The sequence below is a fragment of the Macrotis lagotis genome, chromosome 8 (genome assembly GCF_037893015.1).
Source record: "Macrotis lagotis isolate mMagLag1 chromosome 8, bilby.v1.9.chrom.fasta, whole genome shotgun sequence".
Lineage (NCBI taxonomy): Eukaryota > Metazoa > Chordata > Mammalia > Peramelemorphia > Peramelidae > Macrotis > Macrotis lagotis.
The window spans coordinates 111,181,922-111,207,274 of record NC_133665.1 but is presented as its reverse complement, the minus strand read 5'-3'; the positions used below and the strand labels follow the sequence as shown (position 1 = coordinate 111,207,274).

Here is a 25,353-nt window from a genome sequence, read left to right as displayed (position 1 = left end):
AACAGGTTATTGATGATCTTGATTTGTAATTTGAACCATGATTATTGTTGCTGAATTGATTTTAAATGCTCAAATATATTTGTAATTTAGGTTTGATTTATTAGTTTGGCAGATTTGATTATATTTAAAAAGGCAAACTTTCTGTCAGCATATATTCTTTATATCTCTATTGAGGGGAGAGATCCCATACTCAGTAATCTGATATAAAAATCTTTTCAAAAACTGAGATCCAACAGATCCTGATGATAATAAAACTCCCTAAAGAAAAGATGTATTATAAACAACTGTACCTTAATTGTTCTCAGATTGTGAGAATGAAATGATTTCTCTCTATAACTATGGGGGTACCCTAAGAGTGATCTGTCTTAGGCCTTCTTCTTTAGTAATATCTCTCTATGATCTCAGCACTTGAGGTTTAATTCTCACCTTTATGCAGATGACTCACAGATTACCTATGCATACAGTAAAAGCATATCTATGTATACAAAAATAGATATGTATAGATATGTGTGTGTGTGTGTGTGTGTATGTGTGTGATAGAGAGAGAGAGAGAGAGAGAGAGAGAGAGAGAGAGAGAGAATTTTTTGGTGCAAAATAGGAACTTATTTAATGCTTTTTCATTCTTATCTGATAGAGCAGATTTGGGACCTCATCTGGTTAAACTTTTTTGTTTTTCAGCATTTTCACTTAAACCGATATGGATGTCTGCTGACCAGAAGCTAGAGAGCTACAGATTAGGATCAGATGGTGACAGCGTCTTACACTTTCTGTCCCTGTGTCTGAGGGAGGCTGTGTGCTGTGGAAATGAACGGAGAACAGCAGCTTGACACAGGTATTAATATCAGCACTTTATTAAAGAACTTTCTCTTTATGATCAAGTAGAGCTTAGCTAGTACAGTATAATTTTTATCCCCTGACTTTTGGCATATAATTATTGTATAACATGGTGAAGAAGATGAAAAGAGTCAGGACAGTATAGCAGAAACACTTTTAATTATAGTAATTTTAAGGCAAATGGCAAAACAAACTTGTTCAATGGAAACAGTCATGTACTGGAAATAAGATAAACTTATATGCATCAGATTTCTTTTTCCTTTGAAAATAGAAAATCTTTTGAGCATAAGAGCAAGTCAACCTATAGCAGGTATGTCATTTTACCTTATTTTCCCCTTTTGTCCAGTGTAACATAATACAAATCAGTATGTATTGGGGAAAGCCTTGGAATTGAAGTCAAGAGACCTGGGTTTTAGTTCTGCTCTGCCAATTAAACTATAGTACTATTCATATCAGTCTGAATTGGTACTGAGAATCCTTATAGGTTTTTAATGTCAGTTTGTCTTTCATGATCTAGTTAAATTAATCATTTAGAATGTCTGCCTGTTTTTGGTCATCTCTCAGCTAGTGATACCAAGTCCAGTTATTCCTTCCTCAGTGAGAATTCAGTGTCTGGTTTACAATCTTCCCCTACTCCTGCCTACAACTAAGGGATTTCAAGACTTACTTTGGTGCTCCCTCAGATACCCTAATTTCTCAGTTCCTTATTCTGTTTATGTTTGTTTGTTTGTTTGTTTTTGCAAGGCAAATGGCGTTAAGTGAGTTGCCCAAGGCCACGCAGCTAGATAATTATTAAGTGTCTGAGACATGATTTGAACTCAAGTACTCCTGACTCTAAGGCCAGTGCTTTATCCATTATGCCACCTAGCCAGCCCCCTTATTCTGTCTAAATCCTATGACGTATTCCTTCATTCCATCTTGCTTTTGATCTTGACATCACTCATAGACATTCTAATTCAGTGTTCACAAAATTATTTTATCATATTGTTGTCTTTTATTATTTTATCTTCTCATGACTTATGACCCCTAAGCCTGTTTTTTTATTTTTTATTTTAAGAGGCCAATTTATGAAAGAATTTATTTATTTTTTCAATTTATTTTTATCCTCATTTTATACAAATTTTTTTTACATTAATAAAATATTCTTGTTTACAAGTAAACAAAATGCCCCTCCCCCCATGAATATAGATAGACTTGCTTGGGCGAAAAAAGTAAAGGGGAGAGAAAAAAAATTAAAATTAAAAAAAATAATAATAGTAATAATTGTAGGTATGGCCAGGTGGCGCAATGGACGAAGCACCGGCCCTGGAGCCACAAGCACCCGAGTCCATATCCAGCCTCATAAACCCAATAATCACCCAGCCATGTGACATGCAAGCCACCCGATCCCCACTGCCCTGCAAAAACCAGAAAGAAGAAAAAAAGACCCAAAATAAAATAAAATAGTAATAATAGTAGGGGTGGCTGGGTGGCAGACAGAGCATTGGCCCTTGAGCCAGGAGCACCTGGGTCCAAATCCGGCCCCAGACAGCCAAAGATCACCCTGCTATGTGGCCCCAGGCAGGCTGCCCAGCCCCATTTGCCCTGCACCCTCCCCCAAATAATAATAACAAAAAATGTGCTTCAGTCTTTGTCATGGGTGGATCACATTCTTTATGATAAGTCCATTACAAAAGTCACTTCCATATTTTTCCAACGTTGCCATTGCTGATTGCAACTCCCTCCTTTCTTATTTCTCCACTACCATGTACTATATTTTCTCTCTCCTTTCACTCTGACTCTGCTGTAGGGTCGCTGAGTGGCGCAGCAGACAGATCCCTGGTCCTGGGGCCAAGAGGTCCTGAGCCCCGATACCACCCCTTAGGCCCAGAATCCACCTGGCCCTATGGTCCTGGGCAGGCCATCCAATCCCAGCCCCTTGCAAGAAGTAAAAAAGAAAATGTGTTATATCTGACCACTCTCCCCCCATGGTCCATCCTCTCCTCCTTTATTCACATCCCCCCCTTCCCCCTGCCCCTCCCCTTCTTACTCCAGATGTCTATACTCCATTGTGTATATCTGCTGTTTCCTCTCCTAGTCATCTGTGATGAGAGCAAAGGTTCCCTCATTCCCCCTTGCCTCCCCCCTTCCATATCATTGCAATAGCTCATTGTAATAAAAAAAAATCTTATTATGTGAAATATCTTGGACTATTCCCCCCTCTCCTTTTTCTTCCTCCCATTCCATTTCCCCTTTTTTCCCTATTGACTCCATTTTTACACCATATTTTATCTTCGAATTCAGCTTTCTCCTGTGCTTCAACTATAAAAGCTCCCTCTACCTGCTCTATTAACTGAGATGGTTCATATGAATATTATCAGTATCATTTTTCTATCATCCTCATTAAGTCCCTCATATTTCTCCCCTCTCCTCCAATCTCCATGCTTCACCTGAGTCCTGTATCTGAAGATCAAACCTTCTGTTCAGCTCTGGCCATTCCAACAGGAACATTTGAAATTCCCCTGGTTCATTGAAAGTCCATCTTTTTCCCTGGAAGAGGACATTCAGCCTTGCTGGGTAGTTCATTCTTGGCTGCATTCTAAGCTCTTTTGCCTTCCGGTATATTGTATTCCAAGCCCTACGATCTTCCATTGTAGTTGCTGCTAAGTCCTGTGTGATCCTGACTGCAGCTCCACGATATTTGAACTGTGTTCTTCTGGCTGCTTGTAATATTTTCTCTTTGACTTGGGAGTTCTGGAACTTGGCTATAATATTCCTGGGGGTTGGTTTTTTGGGATCTCTTTCTCAGGGGGATCGGTGGATTCTCTCCATTTCTATTTTGCCCTCTGCTTCTAGAATATCAGGGCAATTTTCTTGTAGTAATTCTTTGAAAATGATGTCAAGGCTCTTCCTGATCATGACTTTCAGGTATTCCAATAATTTTAAAATTATCTTTCCTAAGTCTGTTTTCTATATCAGTTGTTTTTTTCAATAAGATATTTCACATTTTCTTCTAATTTTTCATTTTTTTGGTTTTGAAGTATTGATTCCTGATTTCTGGTAAATTCATCAATCTCCCTGAATTCTATTCTCTGTCTGAAGGATTTGTTCTCCTCAGAGAGTTTTCTTATCTCTTTTTCCATCTGGCCAATTTTGCTTTTTAAAGCATTCTTCTCCTCAATAACTTTTTGAACTGTTTTATCCATTTGACCTAAGCTGGTTTTTAGCATGCTATTTTCTTCAGCATTTTTTTGGATTTCCTTGACTAAGCTGCTGACTTCATTTTCATGTTTTACCTGCATCTCTCTCCTTTCTTTTCTCAGTTTTTCTTCCAACTCCCTCGTTTGATTTTCAAAGTCTTTTTTGAGCTCTGTCATAGCCTGAGCCCAATTTCTGTTTTTCTTGGAGTCTTCAGATGCAGGAGCTTGTGCTTCCTCATCTTCAGACTGAGTATTTTGATCCTTCTTGGGCTCATTTGCAAAATATTTCTCAATGGTCTTCCTCTTGTTTCTTTGCTTGCTCATTTTCCCAGCCTAAGCCTGTTTTTTGGGGTGCTTCCTGAGCTTTTGGGACACTCCCACAATGGTCTCAGTGTGTGAGGCTCTGTCCTCCCTCCTGGTCTGTGAATGACCATAAGCTCCCCCCTCTGCTACGGGGCTGAGGTGGCGGGGCCGCTGCTGTTCTATGGTGGGGCCTAGACTGGGATCAGGATCTGAATGTGGTCAGAGCCCCAGAGTCTGGCTCCAGGGGCAGAGGACAGAGCTCTGCAGTTTCTCTCTTCTCTCCCCTCCCTCAGCTCAATGGGCCCATGCCCTGGGGGCTCCTGCTTACCAGCTCCGCCTGCTTCTGTTTCCTGGTCAGAGGGTCTGGGCTGCGGAAAGCTGCTAGCTGTGTGCCCTGAGGGCTGGGCTCCACATGCTGGCTCTGGCAGAGGTACCCCGCTGTTCCCCCACTTTGTGCAGGAGACCCCTGCTGCTGTGAGCCACGGCTTCCAGCGTCCTGGGGCTGCCTCCGGGAGGCTGAAGTTCTTTTGCTCTGGCGGGCCACCCCTCTGGCTGGCCACCCCTCCGACCCCGGGGAGCAGAGCCTTTCTGCTCTTTTCCACGTTACCTTGAGTAGGAGAACTGCCTCACTGGGTCCCTTTGTGGGTTCTGTCTCTCGAAAGTTTAGTTAGAGTCCTTAGTTTATGAGTTTTATCAGAGAGCTCCTAAGACTTGATCCCTTCATGTCGCCATCTTGGCTCCACCCCCTGAAAGCCCTAAGCCTGTTTTTATTCTCACCATGACCTATCTCTCCATCCCTCACTTTTTTCCTAGTCTGACTCCCCTGTATATATATTGCGTTCTTCTACCATAGTCTCTCTTCTCTACCTCTACCTGTTGGTGAACCACTTAACTCTCTACTGTCTTCTGCTGAAATTCCTTGCTCCTTTGTTCTATTGCCAATCATAACTTGCCAAATCCCAGTTGTAGTTTACATTTACCATCTGTTTTCTTCACTTCTATTGATGTACTCCTATTGATGCGGAGCCAGATAAAAATGACAAAACCATGCCAGCTAGTCCCGCTATAAATGTATGCTATTCAACCTCAACTTGACCTTCATTGCAGTAAAGTTATCATTCTACCCCTTTATTTTTCTTTGTCCTTTGAGCAGTTTCATTTATCATTTGTTGAAATATAGCATCCAGGCTTTTAAAAAAGTTTGCTGAGAGTCTAGAGGTTCTTAAATTATCTTTCCTTGCTCTTTTCCCCAAGTCAGTCTTTGATATCAGATATCTTCTGTTTTCTTAAATTTTTTACTCTGTTGGCTTTGTTCTAATATTGCTTGATGTTTCACAGAGCCATTGATTTCTGTTTGGTCTATCTGGATCTTTTCCTTGTGCAAGTTTATCATTTTCTGTTCTAAGCAGCTTATCCTTTTTTAAAATTCCTTTCCTTCACAGCTTTGATTTCATTTTTCATTTTTTATTTCATTTTAGATATTTATGTGGAAAATTAATTTTCTTTCCTTGAGTCTGGCCTTGAAGTTATTATGGAATTGTTCTCTTCTTTTGTGCTGTATTTTTGCATCTTTGCAATCTTTGCACTTTGGATCTGTTATAATTCTTTATAGGCATTTATATCTTCTGCTTGCTTATATTACTGTAGTCATAGTTCTCAGATTGGGGCTTTGTGCCAGGGAAGGCTGGTCAACCATTCAGCTCGTTTTTGCCAGCTGTATTCTTACATTGACCTTCACCTCCAGATAGCTAAGTCACCCAGGAGCAAAGCTTCATTGCATCATCAGACACTTGATGTGTGACTGTGGACAAGTCAATGAGCTTGTGTTTGCCTCAGTTTCTTCAGTTGTAAAATGGAGATAATAGTAGCCCTAGGCCTGGCAGAATTGATTGGAAGAGCAAATGAAATGTTTGTAAAGCACTTGGCACACTTCTGGATATGTAGTAGTTGTTATTCCATCTCTCTTTCCTTTCTCTTCCCCTTCTGTTCTTGGTGTCATCCCCTCCTCCATCCCTGGGTCTTTGAGGTTCATTGCTTTTTGGTTCTACAGGGTCCTCTGTGGTTTCTCAGGGCAAAGTGTGAGGGACCTGAGCTTGGGCTTTTCCAGCTGAGACCACTCAACCATTCAGGTTGCTACCAGTCCCCATGGAAAATATGGATTTTTTTTTTTAATCATCTGAGGGCTTTTACATGGGAGGCCTTTCTCTCACTGCTTCCAAGTACAGAGCCTTGAGGGTTACACATATCTGGACAATCTGTAGTTTCTATGGGAGGCCTCTGTCTTGTTGGTTTGTCTTGATGCTAGCTTTGGCAGCAGCCCTCCTTTCCTGTGGCCCATAGGCTGCCAGCTGAAGTTTTGTGTAGTTCTGAGTTGGAAGAAGTACCTTTCATTGTTTCTTGTTGAATTTCTTGATCATGCCATCTGATATTCTATTTAGGTTTTTGCTTGAGGAGGTGTTGTGGAGCTAGACTGCCTGCACTTTGTTCAGAAGTTACCCTATACTTCCTTGCCATGGGAACTCATAAGTTCCATAGGTTTCCATGGAATGTATGTCCTCTCCTCTCAACTAACATAGCCTCCACCCTAGTTCTGGACATCCTCATCCTTTGCCTGAATTCCTAATTAACTCTTTTCTCAATCCAGTTCTTCCTCTATTGGTCTGCTAAAGCAGGTATTCTGTGCTCCCATGCCCTTTGCCTACGCTTCGTTTGTTTCCCATGACTTCCAAGATCAGTATATTCTCTGTCACTCAAATCCTTTTGTAACCTAGCTGTTTTCAATTTTTCTAATTTTCTTACTATTTAAACCTTTTTATTTACTCTAATCTATCAATACTAGTAGATTTGCTGTTGCTTGCACTTCTTCACTCTTCATACCTTTGCACTGACTGTACCTCATTCTTGAAATGCTCTCACTCCATACCTCTGTCTCTTAACTTCCCTAACTTTCTTCAAGACTCAGCTCAGGTCCCATCTTCTTTATGTGTCTTTTCTCAGATTTCCCAGTTGCTTGTGCTTTCCACTCAGATCAACTCACATCTACTGAGCAGATAGTTGGGGTACACAACAGATGTTTCTCCCATTAGAATGTGAGCTGCTTTAGGGCAAGGATTGCTTTTGCCTTTCTTTCAAGTTTTAGTGCTTATCAGAGTACCTGGCACCTCATAAATGCTTAATAAATTATTGTTGACTTGACGTCCTCTTCCTAATCTCACATATATTAATTCTGTCACTCTGTTTTCAGGTCATTATCTCTACACAACTAGATTATTGCATCATTAGCCTCCTATCTAATCTACTTGGTATTGGTTTCTCCCTATATCGCTATGAGATTTTTCTTCCTTTTTTTTTTTTTTGATGTTTTTTAAAATTTTTCTTCCTAAATTACTAGTTTTAGCCTGTCACTTGCTGCTTTCAGGACTCTCATGTGTCTTATGAATACCTGTCTGATTAAGAAACCAAATAATCTGTCAAGTGTTCAAGTACCAACATTATCTGGTCCCATTTTTCTCACTCATTCCCAATGGGAATCTCTGATTTCCTTCCCTCTTTTCTTTTTGGAGGGCAAGGCCCTCCTTTATTATCTTGGTTTATCAATCAGTTGTCTTATTTATTCATTATTTTTTTAAGTACTTGCTACATACTATACACTGTGCTAGGTCCAAATACAAATTCACAAATAGATCCTGTTCTCCAGGTATAAATATGTACATATTTAAGTAGCTTACAGTTTCCTAGAGGTAAAAAACTTACATACAAATAATTAAATTCAGGAAATTTGAAGAGAGGTGGCATTACTAGCTGGAGAGATCGGAAACAGCTTCTCATACGAAGTACCTTAGCACTTGAATTTTTACAAGGCTTGCTTGAGCTGTATTCTGAAGGTTGCTAAGGCTTCAGAGAGATTCAGGTGAAGGAGTATATTCTAAGCTTGGGGGAATAACTTGGGTGAAACTTGAGTGAAGGCTTGGAGCCAAAAGATGGAATGCTGAAATTAAAGAATGGTTACTAGGCCATTTTGGCTAAAATGAAGAGTGTGTGATGATGGAAGTATTTGGAAATAAATTGGAAAGATAGGTTATAGTGTAATGAAAAAATGATGGATTTCATTTTTCTTTTTTTTAATTAAATTTTACTTTTTTGATCAGCAAAAAAATCTGCCCTTCCCTCTAAATGAGAAGGGAAAGAAAAATCTATTATAAACACATAGTCAAGCAAAAAAATTTCTGTATTGTCCATATCTCCACCACCAAAACAACAACAGTGACAACAACAATTTCTGCGTCTCATTTTTCATTCTGAATGGTCTATCAGCAGATGGTAACATACTTTATCATTAATCCTCGAGAATTGTTGATCATTATGCTGATCAGATCTTCTGAGCCTTTCAGAGTTTCAGTTTTTCAGAGTTTCAGAGTTGTCTCTGTATAAGTTGTTTTTTTTGGTTTTGCCCCCTTTATTCTGCTTCAATTCAAACAAGACTTTCTAGACTTCTCTGAAAGCATTCCCTTTATCATTTTTGGTTCTCTACCCTGAAACTGGGTAGTGGGCAACAAAGCTGACAACTGACACCTATTCCTGCACCATACATGCTGGATGTGGAACCTCTTCTTGCTCTGATGTGTACCCCCAAACTGCCCCCCCCCCCAATGTCCCAGGACCTTTCTATGTCTTTCTTGTTGTGCCAGTGTGGGTTAGAATAGTGGGTGTCCTGACTGTTTCTTGAACATCCTAATCAGGATTATATCTGCAGTGTTTCTTGTATCTCCTTGGAGAAGTTTCATGGCAGAGACTTGAGTTACTTCTTCCTACTATACCATATATTGATTTCACCTCTAATGCTGCTTCTGGAGGAATGTTGTAGAGATAGAAATGATAAGATAAGTAAATTGACTAAGAGGAGTGTATTGAAAATAAGGAGTTGGAGTCAAAGAGCTAATTAGTTTGATTTTGGGGAGAGTTTTAATTTTTTTGTTGAATGAGTTTCTATTTTTATTTTCTTTGTTTTGATCCTAGTTTCTGATCTGTGACCAAGCAAACTAAGTCTGATTCTTTTCATTTTACACAAGTTTTCTTTTGTAACACCTTCAGGTCCTTTGACCATTCCTTATGAGACAACTTCTTGAGCTTGAGAGGGAGTAGTGGAATCTAATACAGTTTTCTTAAGTTTGAGTAAGAACTTGCAATGTTTGTAGGCAGTGGGAGTAGAGCCATTAGGGAAAGAGAGGTGGAAGATGAAGCAGGGAGAGATTATTGAAGGGACAAATGCATGGATTCTTTTGTGATATAAGATTACTGACTAGTTCACATCCTCATACTCTGCAAACATGGTCATCTTATTTGAAAATGAAGAATTTGCTTCAAAGAAAAACAACGCTTAGAAGAATATGCCAATTAAAAAAAAATTAAAGCTATATCTACTATCAGGAAAGAGACAACCCAATGTGATTGATAAAATTAAAAGGCAAGAAGAAAATAGATAAATTATTTTTTTCCTAAAGAACTCTTTGAATTCCCTGGACCAGCCATCCTTTCTCAAATGATTTTAACACAGTATAACTAGAAGTCTTTATTCAAATTAATACTAGAGCTCTTTTATACATTTTACATGTTTCTTTATTACTTTTCCTGAATTCTAGGAGTTGTACAAAGGTAGGTTATATCTTCCACGTGGACTATTTTCTGTTACTTGTTTGGGAAATTAAAATGTCTTGCATTAATTTGGAGGAAGCAATAGATTCCTAGATTCTCAGGTTTTTGGCTTTTTTTTTGTTTGTTTTTTTGCAAGGCAGTGGGGTTAAGTGACTTGGCCAAGGTCACACAGCTAGGTGATTATTGAGTGTCTGAGGCCAGAATTGAACTCAGGTTTTCCCGACTCCAGGGCCAGTGCTCTATCCACTGCGCCACCTAGCTGCCCCCAGGTTACTGACTTTTTAAACCCTGCTTGTTTTCAGATAACCCTTTATACCAATTTTGGAATATATCTATTTTTGTATAAATTGTTTAGGAATGTTCCCTAAAGAAAGTTCTAATTAGTAAACTTAGAAAAGATTGTGATTTAATATGTGATCAATTCTTATCTTTAAAATTATCAAGTAGAATTTCCATTTAATATTACACAGTATTTTAATTAGGAATTAGCATACCACTCTATTTCTCTTATTCTGATTAAATATTACTATTAAACCTGAATACACTGATCCTGAAGTGGAGGAAATAGATTGTGACTTAGAATCATGAACATTAAGTGAATAAAATATTCCAATGCCTTATTAGTGAAATTTTTTCTTTCTTCAAATGCTAACTAATAATAATAATAATAATAATAATAATAACTCACATTTCTATAGCACTTACTACTGCCAAGCACTTTGCTAAGTGCTTTACAGATATTATCTCATGATTCTTGAAACAACACCGGAAATTAGGTGCTTTTATTATTCCTATTTTATAGATGAGGAAACTAAGACAAACAGGTTAAGTGAATTCCCCATTACCACTAGTAAAAATCTGAAATCCAAACCTAGTACCCTATCTTCTGTTCCACCATTCCCTTCTAAATTTTACTGTAGTCCAAACTTTAGAATGAAAAATTTTATGTCATTGATATACCTTAGTGAAAAGTTGGAACTCTTTGTGTAAGTTGCTTGGTCATAGTATTTTAGCAGAATATTTTAAATAAGGAAAACAATAATATTGCCCCATAAAAATGATTCTAGGGTAAAGACAGTAATTTTAAATATCAATCTTAATTCACTCAGTATTCTCCTAAAAGTAGATATGAATTTCTTTTACAAAGCAACTCAGTTTATATTCTAACATTTTTTAAAAGTCTCTGATACTAGTTGTCACATAACCCCTTTTTTGGTCCTTAGTTTGCTCATCTCTAAAACTTGAGATAATATTACCTGTATTACTTATTCTACTCTATCACTTACTCTACATCATCATGAGGGCCAAATGAAATATGGCATATAATAGGATTTTTAACCTTTGTAGAAACAGATTAATTTTAAACATTCTTAGTTTAGAAACAAATGTTATGCCTTTTAAAAGTTTTCTATGTGTAAGAAACACTGTACTCTTTCGGATTACCTAAATCATTCTGTTAGATTTTGCTTTTGTGAAGAATCAACAGAAAGAATGGCACCTCTTTGTTGAGACACAAATGAGGTGTGTCTGTGTAAATGGTTAATTAATACCTAATTAATACCTAAACCAAAGCTCTACCAGTTATATCACCACCACCACCACCACCACCTCTTCCTCTTCCTCCCTCCATCATGTACCTAGATGATTTTAAGAAGCCATCTTTCAGCTATTACTTATTTACCCAACGGGTCAGGAAGACTTCTAGACTTTCTCCCTACAACCATCACGTTGTACTTCTTTCTTTAGGAGTTACTGCATTCAGATGTAATACTCAATCTCCCCCCCCCCCCCCCCCCCCCCGCTTCAACTTGCACCCCCCACCCCAAAGTCATTCTTTTTCTTTTCTCATGGAGTTCAGTGCGTGACTCAGTCTTCCTTATATGTCAGTCCCTTCTTATCACTGGGAACTCCAGTTTTCTTGCTTTCTATGAGTTGACTGTCCCTCTTCTCCCACAAGTGTTCTCCCTCCATTACCTGACCTCAGCCTCCTAGCCTTTCACCTCTCACAACTGTCCCAGACCTCTTGTCTGCCATGATCTTCCAGTTCCTCTTTCTTTCTCCCTTATTTCTTGTGTCATCATTCATGTTTTGGCCTCACTGTATACTTTTAGTGAACTAGTCCAGCTTTTTCAGTGTTCTTATCCTTGTTCCTTCCTTGTCTTATATCCATGGCCTTTACTCCCATCCCATCTACTTCATTCATTCAAACCAACCATTCCATGAATATTTATCAAGCTCCTACCATGTGCCAAACCCTGTGGATACAGAGGCAAAAAAACAGTGCCTTCCCTCAAGGAGCTCACAGTCTACTGGAGGAGAGAACAAACTATGTAAAGGACAGTGGTGTCCTGAAATTCTGGAGATAAGAGATTATCAAGGAGGAGAGAGTGATTCCCTGTGTATCTGTTGATAATGTAGAGAGTTGAAAGTGAAGATTTTAAAAAAAGACCCTTTCATGGGTTCTCAGTCACCTTCTCTTAGCAACTGTTTCAAACTCTTTTCTGAAGCTTCTAAACCATCCTTCTTCTCCCATCCCCTTTCAACTAATGTCTCTCCCCCTCCAGTTCTTCTCTATCCAGATGCCAAACTGTTATCTCTAAAGCATCATTTTGGTTGTGTTCCTTTCCTGGTAAAGAAATTTCCATTATTATAAAATACAAGCTCTTCTGTTTGACTGCCTGCAATTCCAGGTCTATTGAGTATTGCTAACCTTCTTGCATCCTGTGTTGCAGTCACAATGACCTTCTTGTGTTCATGCCATGGGTTCTACATCGGGTTCTTTGAATAGTCTTTTTAGTCTTTCTTCACAGCTCAGCTCAAGTGACCCTACCTTCAAGGAGTCAGTGTTTTCCCCCTGAAAATCCATTTGTATGCATTTTGTATTTTTATGGGTGTATTGTCCCCCCCCCCCCAATAGAGTGTAAAAAAAAAGTGGTTTCATTTTTGTGCCTGTCCCATTGAAGGTGCTTTAATAAATGCTTAATGAATGAATGAAGTATATTGTGGAAACCATATTTCCATATGAAATATATGTTCTTTTTTATTGTATTCAGTAGAAATGGATTTCAAGTGTATCTTACTCACTTCAGAATGAAATGTAAAGATTTAAAGATTTTGGTTTTGGTTCAGATAGACGTTCGTGACAGAAGTGGTTTTTTTTAACCTATTTTTTCAACCCACAGATGAGATAAACCAATTGTTGTGAAAAGTATATGTTAATGTGTTTATTCAGTTTCATTTTGGAAAACGTTTCTCTAAGGATAGTGCTTGCAGTTTTTAAAAACAGTAATAATAGGTAGTTGGTTATAATACTTTGCAGCCAAGGCTGAGTAGTTTCACAGAGCAAGTTAATGGTACTTATCTAAGCTATGAACCCAGGTCTCCTGACTTTTATTTCAGACCTCTCATGGCATCCAAAAACATTTCATAACTCTCCAAGTAGCAACTACTTTAAGACATGAGAACTACCTGCCTTAGAAAGCATACCTATTGTTTAATTATTAATACATCTTCTTTTTGGTAATTTAATCTGGTACAATTTATAAGGAATTATTACAAATGTAATAAAAATCAAGTCAATTGGAGACTGGGTGAATTAATTATTAGGTATTTTAAAAAATTGGAGACTTTTTGAAATACATTTTCATTTATCAGTATAAGTTGCTTTAGTATAGTTGAAGAATGTTCATCCCCCTGAAAACAGGAATGTAGAATAGAGGCATTGTTGAATGTGCTCCCAATTTAGAATTCTCTTTCATTGATTCTATTTCAAATTAAATGTATTAGAGTTCCACCTTTGAAATATTCTTTAATGACAATACCATAACGCTGAGTTTCTTTGAATTATTCAAGTAGTGAATTTCCAAGTATTTAATTAGGTAGAAATAAAAATTGGATAGGACTAATTTAATAGTACCTCTGTAGATGTGGATGAGTTTAAAACCATTCTATTAAAATCCCTGTAGTTACTAAAGCCTACTTTGCAGAAAGGTAAGGAAAGAATAGATGGGAGATATGTGGGGAAATGTGTAGAACCTATTGGTTTTCTGTAGGAGATAAAATTAGAAGATTTCAAATATCCTACCAGCTTTAGTTTTGGATCTTGAAGATAAGAAATTTTTCAGCCAGACCTAGAAATTACTGTGCTGTGTGCACTGAGATCTCTTTATGCTGAACTTTACCTAGTGGGGATAATATCAGAAATATTTATGATAAATATGCATCATGTGCTTCTTGGCAGTTTCATACTGGATTTTCAGATTAAGCCTTTTTAAAAATATCGCAATTGTTTGCTAAGTTTGTCTACTCTCATCTCTTGCAAGTGAAGAATCCCTCTGCCCTCTTTTTTTTTTTAGGGTTTTTTTTTTTGTTTGTTTTTGCAAGGCAAATGGAGTTAAGTGACTTCCCAAGACCACACAGCTAGGTAATTATCAAGTGTCTGAGACTGGATTTTGAACCCAGGTACTCCTGACTCCAGGGCCAGCGCTTTATCCACTTCACTCCAGGGCCAGTGCTTTATCCACTGCACCACCTAGCCACCCCTATCTGCCCTCTTTTAATAAAGAAAAAAATAGTTTAGCAAAAATGACAGGTGCATTCACTGTCATGTACCACTGTAATGTGGTCTGTTTTAAAATATTAATACACCAGATGTTGCCTGCCTTATTTGTTTGATGTGGCAAAGTAATACTTTGCAAAGAACTTACGTGATACAGTGTGAAATAAATACCGGTAACTATGATATGTAATATGAGATAAGATCCATTTTCACAACCTTTCTCTTCTTTGATTCTTTTTTTTTTAAAGTGACTTGCCCAAGGCCACACAGCTAGGTAATTATTAAATGTCTGAAGTTGGATTTGAACTAAGGTCCTCCTGACTCCAGGGCCAGTGCTCTGTCCACTCATCATCCAACCGCCCCCTCTTATTTGATTCTTGAAACAGTCAGTATACATTGATCAAGTGCCTACTGGTTACCAAGTACTGATCAGGCAAATAGAAATTGAAAGATATTCCTTTCCCTTAAGGAACCCAATGTTTAATTGAGGAAGACTTGGGCTGGAGGAGGGAGAGGGGACTGCTAACAGACAGGGAGAAGTTTTCTGGTACCAGCATTATGTAAAAGTTCAAAAACAGTAGGAAATGGGGAAAAGACTGTTCTGGGACTCCTCCTTCAATGGAGGTCCTGAAGCCCATGAGTGCCCTACAGTTAGAGGAGAAGGGGTCCTGGTATAAGAATTTAGGGAAGGAAGGGAGGCTGGAACCACTATTTTACAGACTAAGAAAATGAGACCCTGGATGTTAAATGATTTGTCCCAAACCACACAACTTTTGAATCTAAGTCTTTTGAGTCCTACTCTTCCCACTTCAAAGTGAAGCTATTGGAACAGATAGAATTAGACCAGGAAATTTTTTTTTGAATAATTTTCCTCTTAGAAAAAATGTATTAAAATTCATAAGTACATAGGATTACAAAGGAAACCCTTTTTATTGAAATAAAATTAGGAAAATATTTCTTTTGAAAATATCTATAAAGTTCACAGACCCAGATTAAGAACCCCCTGGACTATGTTATCCAAAAGTAGAAATCAGAGGTAGATAAGTACCATTAACTTCTTAAGTTACTTCAAACAAAAATGTCATTTTGGTAGGGACTGAGGACGGGCCATAAAATGGAGTGAACTTTACAGACTGCTTTTATTTTTAGAATTGTTTCATATTTACTCCCTTTTGGAGGGAATTAACTATTGCTGTTCCTGAACTCCTATCATAAGGCTCTATGCCTATACTGTGCTCCTTCCCCTCATTTCCATCTCTTAAGAGTCTCCTAACTTAATTCAAAGCTCACCTCAGGTTTTAACTCCTATATAAATCATTTCTTGATCTCCTTAGATTTAAATTACTCTTTTACTTTTTAGTTATTGGTGCTCTTCCTTTATAAATTAATCTTAGATTTATCTCTTTATCTATTCTATTACCAACTAAAATATAAACTGCTTGAGAAGAAATATTATTACTTTCATTTTTGATCTTTTTATTTTTATTGTCTAATGCAGTGTTGTATATTTAGCAGATACTTTATATATATATATATACACACATACACACACACATATATTTTAAAAATTGTTTTGTCATGAATTTTGCTCAGATTTATGAAAACTTTCTATCACATTCCTCAGATCGACCAGACTAATGTCCACAATAGTGGACATATTTCATTAATGAACCATTCTTCATGAAGCCATATTGTGTGCTTCAGCAATCATTGATTCCTTTTGCTAAATGTTCATATACCATACTATTAATTATACATTCTAGTATTTGTCTCAGAATTTGGAGTCCAGGCACAAAAGCATGACAACTTCTCTGCTCTGTTTCAAATATTTGCCCTTCAGTCCTTGTATACTACTCATCCTCTAAAAGCCCATTGCTGGCCATTCTCTTAATCATCTCTTAATCTTGAACTACAGTTCACTAATCATTTTTATTTGTACTTTCTGAGCCAAAAAAAAAAATCAACCAAGTCCTTTCTCTCTCCATTATCACAGTCAATGGTGTTTTATGTACTTTTGTCAGGCAATCAGCAAACATCTATTCTCAGGTAAATCCAAAGTCAGATACTCATTTCCCTTCAGAAACTCACATTCTAATGGAGGAAATGCAGTACATTCAAAGACAAATCTAGAATACAAACTAAAAACAGTGATTTGGGCATCGAGGTGCTGAGCCTTTAAGAGGAGATCAAGGTTCCAGTTTGCAAAGGTGAGGAGGGGGAGCATTGAAGTCATGAGACCCCCTGTAGAAAGGTCTAGAGGAGGAGAAAGGCAGGGAGGTTCCTTTATTTGGAGGGTGATTTCTGAAGGAATCATCTGTACAGTTTGTTTGGAAAGTCACTAGCTGAATTAGAATCATCTAGCACTTGGGCTTGTGCTAAGCAAGGGTGGGGATGGGGTGATAAAAAGAAAAATAAGCCCTTTTTCATATTTTAATGGTGGAGATAACATGTAAACAATTAAGTTGATAAAATATGTATATGAGTAGATGGAAGAAATTCTGAGAGGGGAAATCATAAAAGGTGGTATTTAGTCAAATTAAAAAATTTTTTAAATTTTTTCTGGAGCTCTGATTTTTCTTTTTACTTCCTATAAATTTGTTTTATTTTTTATTTTTCCTAATTACATGCAAAGTTGGTTTTCAATATTCATCCTTTTGCAAGTTTGAGTTACACATTTTTCTACCACCCTCCTTCCCCTCTCTCATTCCCCCCTCTCTGGCAGCAAATAATCTAATATAGGTTATACATGTACATGTATAAATGTATACATGTACAGTCCTGTTTAATACATTTCCATATTGTGTTCTTTGTCCTTTGTTCTCAAAGAAGAACATGGCATCAAGGAGGTGATGCTGTGACAAGCTTGGGAATGGATTTAAATGAGGGGAGGGGCTGTGCAAAGTCACCATTCTCACTTTCTCTTCCTGAGCCTTTTGGATCCAGTGACCAGATGTGGATCAGGGATGACCAGAGATGGTTCTGGATCTGAGGCCATCAGGGTTGTGACTTCCCCAAGGTCACACAGTTAGTAAGTGTTAACTATGTGAGACCAGTTTTGAATTTGAGCCCTCCTTACTTCAGGGCCAGTACTCTACCCACATGCCATTTAACTGCCTTAGTCATGTTGTGAAAGAAAGAAAAAAAAACAAAAAGTTTTAAAAAGTGAACATAGAATACTTTACATTCAAACTTCATAGTTTTTCCTCTGGATATGGATGGCATTTTTCATAAGATCTCTTTGGATTGTCTTTGATCAAACTTCTGAGAGGAACTGTTTCCATTGAAGTTGTTCATCTCACAGTGATGACATTAATGTGTACCATATTCTTCTGCCTCTGCTCACTTCACTCAACATCATCTCATTCAGGTTTTTTCAGTCTTTTTTGAAGTCCTCTACCTCATGATTTCTCATAGAACAGTAATACTCCATCACATACATATGCAATAGCTTGTTGAGCCTTTTCTCAATTGATGGGCATCCCCTTAGTTTCCAGTTCTTTATCATTACAAAAAAGAGCTGCTATAAATATTTTTGTACATGTGAGTCTTTTCTCATTTTTTATGATCTCTTTGGGATATAGACCTAGTAGTGCGATTGCAGTATCAAAGTATATGCATAGTTTACTTGCCCTTTTGGGCATAGTTCCAGATTGATTGAGCCAAGTGTTGAAGGAAGTCTAGGAAATCCTGAGTGGTCTTGGTTAGTCATTTCAGGGGTAGGGATCAGCTGGGACAAAACCATAAGAACTGGGAATACAAAAAGTTTACAGTGAGTGGGAGAATAGAAAAATGGGGTAGAGACAGGAGTTTTCCAGTATCCTAGTCCAGACATTCTCACCTATTTTGCATTATAGATCCTTTTGACAGTCTGGTAACAAATGCCTCTACTTTGCTTTTCAGAATAATGAAATAAGCAGAATAAAACACATGGTGGAATTAGAACACTTGTGAGTTAGGTGATCAAGTGAATGGCCACCCCTGCTGGTGACTGCAGTGGAATGAGAGTATAGAGATTTTGCCTCTGTATAACTAAAAATGCATTTTTTTGTTTTCTTTGGTATTCATTGTTAATTTTATAAGAACAAGCTGCGCTTTGTGTATTCATGTTCTATATTTTCTACATGTTTTAAAAATCAAAGTTTTGGTTGATTTGTTTGTGCACTTAATTTAATAGAACCCCATGGTCTTGTTCAATAAAGTATAATATATATATATATATATATATATATATATATATATATATATATATACACATATACATATGTATGTGTTTGTATCAGATGTCAACAAGTCTGACTTCTACTGTTGAGTTGAGGCTTTGCCCAAGGTTGTACAAGTAGAAAGTGCCAAGCTCATAATTAAATCCAACTTCTTTGATTCTAAATCCAGCATTCTTTCCAGAAAATTTCAGAGATACTACATTATCAAACACCTACTTTGGCTAAATTGAGATGTTATACCATAATTTTAAAGTGCAAAATGGGAATTAGGATGTGAAAGAAACTAAAATGATTTTTTAAACAACTTATTTCAATCAAATCAGTTACTTAATAGAATTCAACCAGTAATTTCCCTGGACTCAAATTGTGGTTGATCAAAATGGTTCTGATAAGTGGAACTCAAAGAGGCATAGGTTTATCATTACAGGTTTACAGTCTTTCTATTTATATTTCTGAAAAATTGCATTCAAATTAAGTTCTTAAGAATTGAGTCCAGTTTTAAATGGTACATGGTGCATGGTGCAATGGAATGACATTGAATGATAGAATAATATAGTGCTCACTATATATGAGGAACTGTATTAGGCACCCTGAGTTATTTTTGACAGTTGCTATCTTATTTAATTCTTACAACAAAACTAGGAAGTAGGTGCCTTTATTATCTCCTTTTTATGGAGGAGAAAACCGAGAGGTCAATAGAGGCAAAGTGAATTGTCCAAGGTCCTTCATGCATTCTAGTGGAATCTCTGTCATCTACTACCTGTGTAACCCAGCAATGTCATGACTTCCTTGGCTCTTAGTTTTCTCATCTGTTGGACTAGATAGAGTATGTGGTTCCCTTCAAGCTTTGGTTCTTATGTGTGCATGGTAAAAATTTAGCTGGTATTTCCTGAGCTTGAATATATAAGGGGATGAGGCAGGAATAAGATACCAATGCAGAAAAATGTAATATTTTCATTATTGTGTAACTGTGTCAGTCTGAGTTGTAAAGAGAAACTTCAGTTCCTGATTAGTGAGGTTGGGGAAGTCTTCCTAGAAGAAGCTACTGGCTTGATATTTTAAAAGTTGGAAATTAACACAAAATGAAGGGGAGAGAAGGCATTCTATTCCTGGAAAATATCGCGACAAATTCAATTTAATAAATACCAAATAATTGTGTGCCAAGGATTGGAGTAAACACTCCAATATGACTGGAGTAAACACTCCAATATGAAGAAGAAAGACTGTCCCTCTCCTCAAGGATCTTACAATTGAATGGGGGAAAGACAACACCAAAGGAAATTGATTGCTGCAGATGGGAAGTGAAGTGGGCTGAAGTCCAATTTTTGCTTTCTGTAAAGGAAGGTTTGGGAATATTCTTTCCTTCAGCCCTTCAATCAAAGGAAAGAGGAGGCCAAGGGATGAGGCATCCAAGACTTGTCAGTAGTGTGTTGGTGAAATGAGGCAGAATTAAAAACATGATTGGTGGGGGTGAGGAGGGGGCATTGTGCATTCCTATAGTCCACTTTGGATAGAGAGTAGAATCCAGTGATAGGGAGTAAAAAAAGAAGCTAAAAATAATGCAGGGTAGCAACAGATTTTTGAGAGGCCTGAATTTTAATCCTTGTCCAAAGGGAGCTGCTGAAAATTTTTGAGTAGATAATAATATGTTTAAGATTATTCTGGTAATAGTATATAGGATAGATGGAGGGAGGGAGAGAATGGAAATGGGGAGATTTGAAAAGAGGGCACTGCAAATAGAAAATGAAAGTAACTGATTGCTATTTAAAAAATTCTTATGCCTTACACCCTCCTCTCCTTGACTTTTCTCACTCACACAGTGGGAGGTAGCCACATGCCCTTCCCCACCCCCAATCTAACCAATTGCCAAGTCCTGTTGTTGACTTTCATAGCATCTCTTGTGTATAGTAGCCCCTTTTCTGCTGTGACATCAGCACAATTGTGATGCAGGTTCTCATCACTCACACCTGGACTATTGTTATAATAGCTTTCTGGTTGATCTTTTTAGCTTGAGATGCTCCCCACTCTAGTCCATCCTTCACTTAGCCATCAGTGATCTTTTAAAAATGCAGATCATCTTTTACTTAATGTAATCAGCTCCAGTGGCTCCCTATTTTCTCTAGGCTCATGTGATTTTTTTGACCTTCAGAAGCTGAGCCTTCCTATTTTACTCCCTTCCATGTATTCTGCTGTCTATCCAGTGACCCTGGCCTCCTTGCTGGCTCAACACCAACACTACATTTATACTGACTCTTCCCCCATGTTTGTAATTTTCTTTCTGTTCATATCTATCCTCTGGCTTCTTTCTAGTCTTAGCTAAAATTCTACCTTGTGCATGAAGCCTTTCTCAAACCTCTCTCATATTAGTGCCTTCCTTCCAGGTTGATGTCCAGCTTATTTCATTATTTCTTTGTACATAGCTGTTTGCATATTATTTTCACCAGTAGTCTGTGAGAGTCTTGAGATCAGGGATTGTTCTTTCTTTGCATTGCCAGTGCTTCCCACGATGCCTTCCATGTGGCAGGTCCTGCTTAATAAACAGTTGTGGACTCACAAAAAATGAGAACCTTCTTTATTGCTGTATTTTAGATGCTGGATCTGGTGTGGAGGAACTGGAATTTAACTGGGATGAATATCTAGAAGATACAGGATCCATAGCAGCTCCACATGGGTCTTTTAAGCATGTAAGTCATCACTTTATTTTCTTGACTTTTTCTGTGTATCCTTTCCCCCCTTGGATTCCTGTATAAATCTTCAGAAGATAAAATGCCTTTAAGTTAGAGTAAGATTAGCTCTCTGAGTGTGCTTACTTTGTTAAAATTGGCCATAATAGCATTTTCAATTGGTTGTAATTCTGCCTCCTAATTCTTGTCAGGTTAGTCAATTGATTCACTAACTTTTTATGTATTTCACAATCCTTGTGACTTCATGTTCAGAAGCCTATGGGTTAAACAAACAAATGATGGCATTCTTGTATATCCATTTGAAATGATCAAGCTCACAGCATCCCACAGAATCAATAGGACACAGAACTATCTCCATCATTTTGCAGATGAGTTAATTGAAACCAGGAGGTCTGAAGTGGCTTATGGAACTTCCAAGCTGGGATTTGAACCCAGGTCCTCTGACTCTTAGGTGCTGGTCTGTTTCTACTACTCCAGCCCTTTCTCAGGAGTCCTTGTTGAGACCTTGACGTAGTGTGGTGGCAATTATTTGGGGGTGGGGGGAGTGGGAAGATGGAGTGGGAGAATCAGTTTCCAACAGTTAATTCACTGTGCTTCATCTCATTAAAAGGAGGTATTTGATTGCTCTTATTACAATAAGAACATCATAACTATCCTGTTGAGTCATATCAGTGGTATATTTGGCCATTTATTTAATAAATGTAACAATAAAAGAGAACCACATGACAGCAACGTTAGATATTTAGGCATATATCTATATAACTTAGATTGATTACTCATGAATATATCTAAACCAGGAGTTCTAACTTAAGGTCTGCAAACTTGTTTCAGGAAATATTATGATAGCTTCTTTAATATATTGTCTTTTATAATCCAATTTTAATTTATGAATTTTGGGTTATTAGATCTCATTTACTAGACTTCCAGGTAGGTGAATGATGCAAAAAGGGTAAGAATCTCTTATATGGATTTTTTTTTTATCAGTCTATTCATCCTGAAAATCTTCTTAAAGTAATGAGTTCTATTTTAAAAAAAGCATTCTCTTATAGGATGGGGCTAATGATACTTTTTCTCATTTGCTGTGATTTGTTGAACAAAGTAGTGACTATATTGTCTGTACTATGTTTTTATAAATTTTTATTATGTCATCTTTTAGTCTTTGTTTTTACAGACCAAAAGATTTGTTTTTTAATATATTTTCATGTAGAATTGCCCTTTTTTTAAGTAGTTGGTTCATGTATATCCATTTTGGAATTTTCTGATTAAAATTAAATATTCTCAATGTAGATATGATTTTAATTATCCAGTTAATAAAACAGTAGAGACCCCTAGTGGCTATTTGAATTTATACTAATTTTAACCAGTTGGTTTCATGAAAAAAGAAGCAAATAAAAACCCTTTAATGTAGTCTTACTTTTTCATATATACTTATATAGAATAAATGTTCAAATGCGTTCCATGAATATGACAGTAGAAATAGTTATGTGACAGAAATATTTGACTCAGCTAATGAATCATTTCAGCAGTATTTGATGAAGTCAAGTTATGGTACAAATTTTAAAAAATATTGAACAAAATAAAAAAATCGAACAGTTCATCTATTAGGATTCGAACTGTATTCATTCAATACCTTCAAGTTATCTAGTTAACACTTAATTACTGGAAGAATCTTATTTTCAAAATCAATGAGAAATATACTAACAAAATCAGAACTGTAATATTTTGTTCAAATTATCTTACTGATTTCATTATTTAGTAAAATTTGTTACAGATTCATTCTATTTCTTTCTGGAAAAATAAATTGACTGTTGTTACCTTTGCTTTTCCATAATTGAATTTGGAATTAACTTACTCCAGGTGTTGTATGAAGAGAATGTACTTTCTTTTACCTGATTTCTTTGTAGTACAAATCATAAATACATATTACCTTTCTTCTTTGGAAATTCATCAGTAGATCATTCTGGTTCTGTTTTTTAAACTTTACCATTGAACTTTTAGAAATTTCTTAAAGAGAGCTAAATTTTTTGTTTTAATTCTACAAATATTATGTAGGGAATTCATATTATAGTTCTTCATTTTATTTTTATCTAAATTTGAGGAGATAGAGGTAGCACGGAGTAGTGGAGAGCATACTGGCCTTGGTATCAGGGAACTCTGGGCTTATATTCCAATGGCTATGACTTCTCTGAATCTGAGGTACAAATCCTTGACATGTTGAGTAATATGAGATACTCCTAGAAACTCATAGACTCCACAAAAATTTAGTGATTTAAATACTTAGAGACAAAAGTTCTATAATCATGTTTTCTTTGGGTAAAACTTTTTATTTCATTTTTCTGAAAATAGTGCCATTCCTGTTTTGGTCTACTTTAAAATATTAGAATTTTTGTACTTATTCTGTCTTAAAGAAAAAAATTATTTACAACTTATATGTTTAAAGGCTTTCTTTGAATAAAAAATATTGTCCATAAGAGTATTTCATCTGCCATAGATGGTCTGGTAGTTAATGAATTTTGTCATTCAGGTGGACACAAGCCTGCAGAGTGGATTTGCCCCTGGCATGAAACTAGAGGTTGCAGTAAAGTCTGACCATGAAATTTACTGGGTTGCTACCATTATTACCACATGTGGGCAGTTACTCTTGTTGCGTTATGATGGCTATGGAGAGGACCGAAAAGCAGATTTCTGGTGTGATATCAGGACAGCTGATTTACACCCCATTGGCTGGTGTGAGCAGAATAAGAAGATTCTCAAAGCACCTGAAGGTAATGGAAAATTTCCTTTAGGAAGAATAGTATCATAGCAAAATTGTGGCTATATAGAACACCTTGAATCTCAAGTCTAGTTAAGAGTCTTCCAAATAAACGAATGTTAAAAGATCACAGCATTTTCTTTTTTTAAAAAACCAGAATGAAATGAAAATATTGAATTGAAAAATTGGTTGAAAATATTTCTAAAATGTATTATTTTCTTCCTTGCTTTATTAGGCATTGAGTACTGGATGCAGTTTAACCTTTTCTCAGGGTCATAACTTCGAACATTGGTTGTATTCTTCAGTAATGTAGTGAGTCCCTTTGGGACATTTTAGACTGTTTGCCCCTATCCTACTGACCTTCAAATGCTATACTTTGGGGCTTTGTATGTGTTGCTTTGTGTTTCCTACCATATAGGAAACATGGCTATGATTTCTCATTTCCTTCTTCCCTTACAATTTGATGCTTCTAATCGAATTTCCTATTTTTGTGTTTTCTAAATCAAGTAAGTTATTTTGCCAAAACTATGTAGATTGTGAGGACCTCACACCCTTATAAGAAAAAATCAGGTTTAGTATATAAGCTTTGTGACATCTATTTTGGTTTCCCAAAGGCTTCTTTCTTTACTTCCTGGTTTTTGGGTATTATTGGCATATGTGAAATTACCCAAAACTTATGATATTTATGTATGCCTACTGCCATTTCATTTTCCTCATCTGTAAAATAAAGGGATTGGGATAGATGGCTTTTACTATCTCTTCCAGCTTTAGTTCTGTGAACTCAATATAAATGGTACTGTTTCCAAGTAAATATGAAAGCACTGCTTTACTTGGAGGAAGAAATTGAAGCTTATGTGATTAAAATTAGAAATATAAAGACAAGATGAATTACATATATTTAAAACAAATTTAAAATGTATTCTTACTCTTTTGACTCAGTATGTTCAACAAATACTGAGTTACTGCTATATTCCTATCCCTTGTCCATTCAGCCACCAAAGTGATTTTTCCTAAAGCATAGTTTCTACCATGTCCTACTCAGTAAACTCCATTGGTTCCCTTTTGCTTCCAGGATTAAATACAAATTGCTCTATTTGGCATTCAAAACACCTTTATAACCTAGTATAATCATCTTATTTTCTTACATCTTGTTCTCTACCATATTGCCTTT

The 25,353-nt window shown here is 36.8% G+C and overlaps 2 protein-coding genes across 2 annotated transcripts in view; both read left to right on the top strand.

The window, feature by feature from the left end:
• The first annotated feature begins 745 nt into the window (after positions 1-745).
• The window catches only part of SFMBT1 (Scm like with four mbt domains 1), a 227,305-nt gene continuing 202,697 nt past the window's right edge, over positions 746-25,353 (top strand). Inside the window, 1 exon segment of the mRNA XM_074198215.1 lies at positions 746-832. The gene's annotated coding sequence lies outside the window, so the exon portion shown is untranslated.
• The window catches only part of LOC141496528 (scm-like with four MBT domains protein 1), a 79,429-nt gene continuing 54,821 nt past the window's right edge, over positions 746-25,353 (top strand). Inside the window, exons 1-3 of the mRNA XM_074199029.1 lie at positions 746-832; positions 21,336-21,430; positions 23,955-24,195. Coding sequence (XP_074055130.1) covers positions 805-832; positions 21,336-21,430; positions 23,955-24,195 — 364 coding nt within the window. The 5' untranslated portion in view covers positions 746-804. The remainder of the gene's footprint in view (positions 833-21,335; positions 21,431-23,954; positions 24,196-25,353) is intronic.